The 8540-nt window shown below is 33.8% G+C and overlaps 1 protein-coding gene across 3 annotated transcripts in view; it reads left to right on the top strand.

Moving 5' to 3' along the window:
- TUSC3 (tumor suppressor candidate 3) overlaps window positions 1-8011 on the top strand; it is a 209636-nt gene extending 201625 nt beyond the window's left edge. Inside the window, exons 10-11 of one of the 3 annotated variants that reach the window (XM_025394122.1) lie at window positions 139-203; window positions 6238-8011. In XM_025394122.1, coding sequence (XP_025249907.1) covers window positions 139-157 — 19 coding nt within the window. In that variant the 3' untranslated portion in view covers window positions 158-203; window positions 6238-8011. Of the gene's footprint in view, window positions 1-138; window positions 204-381; window positions 630-6237 lie in introns of those variants that run through there. The other 2 variants (XM_025394121.1, XM_025394123.1) reach the window with 2 other exon arrangements.
- The last annotated feature ends 529 nt before the right edge of the window (window positions 8012-8540 follow it).

Genomic DNA, 8540 nt, shown 5'->3' on the forward strand with positions numbered 1-8540 from the left:
GGCACCATTGTCTATCCCCTGTCTTATCTAGATAAAGAATGTAGTGCTAAATCTTGTAATAATATTGTACAAATGGAAATTCAATCTTAAGGATTATTTTTTCCATATTGTTGTATTTCATTGTGGTGTATTGGAAAGTGATCTGGACTTTGAGTGAGAAGATGTGATTTGGACCATGGCACTTAAAAACTCTATAACCTCAGGCAAGTCTTTTAATCTTCTCTGAGCCTCAGTTTTCCTCATTTTCAAATATAGAGACTATAACATTTATCTCATAAGACAAGTTATAGTAAATTACTGTTTTACAAATGTAAGATAACTTAACTTTCAACTGTGAGAGTCCATATTCCAGTCTTACATTATTATGTTTATCTGCTCTAGGAAAAAGTCCTCAGATAAAAATTTCTACCAAAAGACTGACACGTGAAGTTAATCATTTGACAGATGCAATCCTTCCACTCCCAACAAATATACTTTCTTAACTTCTGTTTGTTATCACTTAGGGGAAAAAGGCAGTCAACAAATATGTTTAATTCTGCCTAAGAAAAATGTAGCCAAATCTTTTTTCCCATTAACAAATAATGTAAGTCTTAATATTCAAGGTTAATAAAAAATACAAGTGTTCCAAACAGTTAACTTACTGAATACTTTAAAATCAACATTTGCTAAATTCAGAAACAGATAGTAGGTTCATATATATACACACACACACACACACACATACATACACACACATATATATAAAATATAAATTTATGGTAATTTTTTGCAGAAAATTCACAGTCCAGTTTTTGGATCCCACACTACACATCCCACCCCCTCAAGCCCAGAAAACCAAGGGTCTAGGCTAACACACACATCAAAAGCAGCTCTAGAGACTTAGTTCCATTGTGGCAATACAACTTTCTTACTCTGGCAGAAACTCCATACCATTCAGCAACCCACTGAAAGCAGGGCAGGAGGATTACAGGCGTGAGCCACCACGCCCGGCCAGGCCTAGATTTCTTCAGGCCTTTTTGGAAGACAACTTGTTTCAGACTCGAAGACTTTTCTGGGTTTAGTAATCTTGTGTTACAGAGAAGAGAGCCCCAGGACTTTCAGCTAAAGAATTCTAGCTAAGGGCTACAATGTCCTTCTCTCTAGCATTCTCATAGAACACATGTGAATGTAAAGATTAAAAGGAATAACTCAGTGAGTTGCAATATCCACAAGGTCAATGGATAGGAATGAAAATTCAGCCACTGGCTTGTCTGTTTGGTGAACAACCCAAACCTTTTTTTCCCCTTTGCACTTTTTTGGATGCCAAATGAAATCTGAGCAACTGCCCCTTACCCACATAAGTGATTTCTGTGAGACAGATGACATTGTGTAACCACCGGGTCTCCCTGACTTCCTCCCCAGTTTGAGAACAGGAAGAGCAGTGCCCCGAAAAATTCTGTCGAGCTGAAGATATTAGAATCTAACCAACTCCCACTTGGACACAGTACATTTGTTCCGGAACACTGTGTACATTCTGGTTTTTCCAAATATGAGAAACAGATGGAGTCATTAATTCAACGTAAATTAAAAAAAACAAAACACACAGCAAGCCATTATTTGCTACCTGTTCAGATATTTCACAGAAAGGGAAAAGCAACAAACAAGCTTTTGATATATCCTCAGTCTCCAGTAACCACCAGTGACCAAATCCAAAGTTCTCTTCATGTGACCTTTCTAGCATTTTAGTTGACAAGCCCCTCTTGGAAAGTTTATACCCTGGATTTTGTAACATGACTTTCTTACACCTTCCTTTTTTCTTTGAGATTATTTCTGAGTCCTGAATATACATTATCAATTCCTGACCTTTGTCCTGAGTTCTAGAACCAGACCTGGATACCACATTAATAGTTCACCTCAATACGTTCAAAAATCATTATCTGCCTCCAGATCTGTTTCTCCATTCCTTTTCCCCATTTTTCCTGACACTGTCATACTCACAGTCATGCAAGATGGAAATCTTGGAGTCATTTTGTGCTCATCTCACATCCTCATCCTGCTTTGTGTTATTTGGTCTACATTACTTTTCTCTTCCCACAGTTGCTGTCTTAAGTACGTTGTATCTTTTTCTGACTATCACCGAGCCTCCTAAATTGTCTCCCAATGTCTAGTCATTATCCCCCATAATCCATCAGTTATTGTACGGTAGTGTCAGAATTGTTTTAAGATACGCAGTGATTATGTTGCTTCTTCATTAAAATGCCTTAATAGCTAATAAAAAGGAGGAGGGGAAAGCTAATACATGTTCCTTCTAGAAGATACAGATAGATGAAGAAAATATATTTATAAATCCCAACAGTCAGGTCATCAACTATCATCAGTTTAGCCTGTACATATTTTGTAAGCTGCTTATTTTTCTTTTATACATCATGAGCATATTCCAATGCAGTTAACTACATTCTACAGTATATATGATTTTACTAGCTATATAGTAATACCATTGTATGAATTGCCACAACTATTTTAAGTTTCATGCCATTCAGCTTTTTATGGTATATCCTTCAGTACACCCTCTGGTTTAATACAAGACTCAGTAACTGCTGTCTGTGTTAGTTTATCCTACAAACTAAGAATGGCTTCTACAGTTTTAAAACATCGGGGGGTGGGAAGTCAACAAAGAATATTTTGTGACATGAAAATTATGAAATACAAATTTCAGTGCCTATGAATAAAGTTCCATTGAAACGCATCCAGGTTTGTTTTATGTGGTGTTGTCTGTGGCTGCTTTTGTACAACAGCTCAGTTCAGTGGTTTCAGCAAAGACCCGTGGCCCACCAAAGTTTAAAATATTTACCTTCTGGCTCTTTACAGAAAATGTGCTAACTCCTAGCCTAGCCATGCTGAACACAACACTGAGTATGTTCTCGTACTTTGATACCTGTCCCCATCCAGCTTCTTTGGTCTACGCTGCTGTCCCTTTATCTTACACGTTCTCAGAGTTTTGCTTTTTCAATTCTTGTAACACCATCATCATATCCAACATGTCACTGTATCATACTTAATCATACCCAGGTCTTTCTCTCCTTTAGCTAAAAGAAACATAAGGGCCACGACTTTCAATCATTTCATTTTCTGCAACACGCTTCTATGCACAGAATTCTAGTACACAATAGTTGTTAAATGCTGATTGAAACAGACTTCTGGGGGCCCCGAGTTTAAGAAAATAGCTAACACTTGCATGTTTCTCTAGAAAAATATTTTGAATTTCAAGTAATAAACTTGCTAATAAACCTATGGAATATGACTCCTCAGCACATCAAAGACAATATATTCATCTAAATCATGGTTTTCTACCATGAGGGAGTGTTGAGGAGAGAGCCAGCCTTAAAGAGAGAAATGGTTTGAAGTTGTCATCCCATTCCTTCTTTGTGCATCCCTGATGGACTTTAAGCAACAATAAAGTGACACAGACTAGAAAGGAATGGTTGCTTCCCTTAGGCTAGGGGAAGTGGGAGCTTCTGGGGTCACATTTGTGCTAGTCCTAGCCTTCTATCTTATCCCTTGTGTGCAACTTGCTACTCTTGCCAACTAGCTTCCATTTTCTATTACTACCTGAGTTACAGTTGACCATGCATATATTCACTTCAGAATAAGCAAATAAGCCAGTCACAGCAATCAGTGCTATGCACATGCTGACTACTACTGTGAATAACTACAGTGCGATTCATTCATGACTGAGAGTGGAGCGGACTCCATACAGAAGTTGATGGTGGTACCCAAGGCTGCTTCTCACTCACTCTGGAAGCAGACCGCAAAACTGAAAAGCACACATAAGGGGAATACATTCAGTTTTCAGTATTCTTGACGGTTTTTTTAAAAAGTATGATACAAAGGTATTTATACATTTTTGTGATAAACATTATTAGAAAAAACAATATCCAAGCACTGCTGAACCATAAATCTGTAAGAACTATTACACTGTTAGATTATGCAGCAAAATTATTAGACAGATAAATGTGAAAAGGGAAAAAATACACGTCCGATCTTGATTAGAAATGAGAGACTAATTCCTCGAGTGATAATAATCAATATAAAACATTCATACTGGAACATACCTTGGACGTTGTTTATATAACGAAAATAAAATGAAACCTAAAATACTGATTAGAGAACAGCAGTCCATACTTTTCTCAGAAACGTCTGAACCAGCCAAACATTTTTGACATTTTTGTGCTTCAAGTGTTTCCAGTGTCTTGTACAAATAAAGACATTTTTATAACATTTTAAAATGAAAATGATAGCTTTGAAAATAAAACCATAGAAAGTACTCTACTTGTTAGATGTATCCTCTATTGTAGGACAATTAATCAGTTTCAGATTAAATATATACTTGTCATTTCATGATATAAACAACTGATTGTTATAACAGCTTAAAATTACTATTTCAGTTTTGAAAACCATAAAATGAAAAAAACAGCATAACTAAAGATTATATTAATAAAGTACTCACAGAGATCCTTTTACTCTGATTATACTTAAGTATCATAAAACTCCTAAAAAGTTAAAAGGTATAAAATTACCATTACGGATCAAATTAGTATTTTTGCTTTCACAGGGGTAATATCATTAGCAATAATAAATATTATCTTTAGTGCTCCATAACTCGAAAATTGCAGATCCTTTAAAAACTAAACAACAAAAAGCTACAAATCCTTACTTTTAAGTATCAGTTTATTTTATGATTAAGGTTTCTTTTTTCATTAACCCTCGTTCTTCAGTTAGCTTCATCTTCAGAGCAAGCTGATGATAGCTTGCGTGCGCTAGCAGGATGAATGCTATCTTTTCAAAACATAATGCCACAATTAATCTACAGCTGGCACATCTATCTGCTTTACCAGCAGTGTTTTTAAGGATCATGTGGATTGAACAGCAACTACAGCTTAAGACCCTGACGAGGTTTACTGCTGACATTCTTCTTCATGGAGATGGTCACCCTTATAGTACGCTTTATTCATTACTTATTATCTTGAAAGTAGAGGTGATGTCTCATTGCGTCCTGATAGCATCATATCATTTTTATCTTCTAATTTAACAATTTCTCAGAAACAGCTAAGAAGAGTAATTTCTGGTTTGTACTGTGCTATGACGTTATTTACATTTTAATTGATGCTATATAATATACACTGTATATTATATAATTTAAATATATATTATATATATTTTATGTTTTATACTAAAGTGTTGTATTTTAAAATATGTATTTATTTTTGCACATAGTATCACCAGAATCCTAAAATATTAGCACCGAAAAGAACTTTGGGAATCATCCAAAACAAACGTTCTTTTCACTAATGAGGAAACCGAGGTTCAGAAAGACAAAACAATTTATGCCTAGGATATTATGATTTAAACATCCAGATAATAAAACGTACCAACTTTGGACATTTTTCCAGCTACATGTTTTTTGTTATTGTTGTTGTTTTTTGTTTTTTTGTTTTTAACTACAGGAACTATTGGTTTCATTTTTGCTTTCATATTTAATTAAAAATTGGTTTGTCTCTGGTTGCCTTGCAAAGTTGTCTTGTGTTGTCAAGACTCAAAAAGAACATGCCACATGGTAGCAGAAAGATACAGATATAAACAAAAACTTCATAAATGTTATTTAAATTGATTTACCATCTTACAAAATTAAATTTTGTTTCATAAAGCTTTGCTTAGGGAAGTTTAAAAAAAAATAGTTATCTTTTATATGTACAAGTATCTCTGCTGATGTTTCATCAGAAGTTTTATGATTTATGTATACTCTTTTTGGTTGTTCAATATGATGAAATTGTAAATTATATTAACAAAAGACCAAGTGATTACATTATACATTTAGAGAAAAAATATTTTTAGGACATTCAAATGACCCACTTCACATGTTTGTTTCAGTCCATTCCCTTGTATTTCTTCTACATTACCATTTTAAATGCTGATTTAACTATTGCTCCAGCCAGCAGTGAGAAGAATGTTTATGTAAATTTAAACCACAAATTCAAGTTTTCAGCATCATCTCTCACCTGACCCTGTTCCCACCCTAAGCCTGATCTGGTTAAAGGCACTAGTGCAGAAAAATTGCCCTGATGTAAAAATTACAATTAGCTGAATTAATACAATTATGACATTTTAATGTTATATTTACATGTGCTAATTTAGAATGGAATAAAAAGCATACTGTATTTTCCTTATGTTCAGCACATAATAATTTTCTTTCTTTTTCAGCTTTTTAATTAAATGAAGCCAAGTGGGATTTACATAAAGTGAATGTTTACCATGAAGATAAACTGTTCCTGACTTTATACTATTTTGAATTCATTCATTTGATTGTGATTAGCTAGCTTATTCTTGTGTACTTTTTTTAAACTGTGGGTTTTCCTAGTAAATTTAATTTATAGAAATCAATGGTAGCATTTAGTGTTCTACAAAGGAAATATCAAAGTGTTTTTCAAGCCTATTATATTCAGTGTGTGCCACAGGATTGAAATAAATGACAATGTAATTATGAATTCATGTTTTAGAACTGTTTACTCATTAGTAAAGGACTGCAATGTTAGTAAAGAAAACCTATGACATGTATGTTAAAGATTCTTAGTATTGTACAGGGATAAAGCAAATGCATGAAAATATGTCATGTACTGAAAATTAAACTTACTGCAGTTTCAGTTATAAAGGACGTGCACTGTTATAAATAGTCTTTTGTTATTATTAACTAGATAAAGGTATATAGGACAGGGAACTGGATGAGTGGTACCTATAATTTGGATGCCTAAGCAAGGCCTAGAGCTTCTTCTTGAGATCTGAATCTAAAGTAAGTACGCATTAGATCAGTGTGCTTCAAAGGCATCAGACAACAAAAGCAACATACCACAACTAGGAGTTAATTCTCAAACTTTAGATGTCATCTGGGAATACAGACTTACAAGTAAGAGCAAACTTAACACGCTATGTCCATTTTCGAGGTCACAACCCACTATGTCCATTTTCCTCATGTGTTTTATGGAACCAGCTTTCCATCAAAGCCTCAATCTTCGAATCCAGACAAAAGGTGAATTATCCTAGGATTAGTGAATGATTCAGTGAAGTTCTCTTGAAAACAAATGTAGGAGTGTAACGTACTATTATGTTTGTATCCTGTTTTAGTTTATAAAGTACTTACACATAATTATGGTATTTCTTCCTCACAATAACGTTGTAAATTAGTCAGGAAATGTAAATTTTGTCTGACTTACAGAAGTGATGGAAGCTGAAAGCCGAAAATAAAGTTTATAGCCAGGCCTTAGAACTCTCAAATATGGATTTTTATATTCTGTGGAGTTACCCAAATTATGGTTTTAAGAAAGCAGTTCTTCAGTCAGTTCAGTGTTTGCTTTCTCTTTTTAAGGTTTGTTATCTAATTTTCATTAACATTTGAATAATAGACCATGGAGGATTGTTTTCATTGCAAGTTCCAGCTGTATAGCCTCAAACAAGAAACAGGTATACAACCACTGAGTTTACTTATTTAAATCTATGAATTTCAATGAAGAATGGAAAATACAGAGGCCTACTGGGGCATGTTTATCAAGTTATATCCCAGGGCAGTGTGTGTGTTAGCAGGATGAATGGTATCATCTTTTCAAAACATAATATTCAGTGAAAATCACATAATTTTAAGTTTATAGTCATAATCCCAAATGTTACTAAAAATAACATTAATTTTCCCAGTTCTTGTACTTAGATGAATAAATTTAGTTTTGGAATAACATTTATGCAAAAGCAATAGATGACCTTAGTCATTTGTTCACTGCCTATCCCTAGCCAAAACTTGACCTGTAATTCTTAATTCATTGCAGATTTTTTACATTTTACTCAAAACTTCAGAGATTACATAGAGAATCTCAGGTCAAATTTTACAAGTATTAAACATGTGTTAATTATAATCACTTTTGTTTATATCCTTAAATCTCAGAATTATCTTGCAGTTAATATGCAGCTGATTAAATGATATTACAAATTATCTCTAATCTCACTGTAAATCTTTTAATCATATCAAAGTCAGGTCATTCTCAGACACTATAACTAAGATAAGTAGTACTTTCCTATACCATATTAGTAAACGTTTTCTAGCTCCTATTTTGTAATTTCCTATGAGCATTTAAAATTTCCTCTGAGCATTTAAAATTAATTGAGCAATTAAAATTTCATGGTTTAAAAAGCTGTGGCTTCTCTATAGACAACTGTTACATTAGGGAAGTGATTCTAGAGCAAAATATACTGCCTCAGTATAAGTCATTACTGACTGAAAAATGCTCTAGGCAGAATTGCGAAGAGTGGCTCAAACACATAGTTTGCTTACAGAATGTAACATGCGCAAAATTACATACATATGATGTGTTTACCTTTGCTAAACAATGAGAATTGAATAATTGATTTGTACCTGGTATGTTATATCCTCCCCAGTGTCACTTTTTAACCAGACTCACTGTGTATTCCAGGCTGTCATAAAAATTGATTATATGTTTAACAATAATTTTTCTACTACAGTG

Source organism: Theropithecus gelada, chromosome 8 (genome assembly GCF_003255815.1).
Source record: "Theropithecus gelada isolate Dixy chromosome 8, Tgel_1.0, whole genome shotgun sequence".
Lineage (NCBI taxonomy): Eukaryota > Metazoa > Chordata > Mammalia > Primates > Cercopithecidae > Theropithecus > Theropithecus gelada.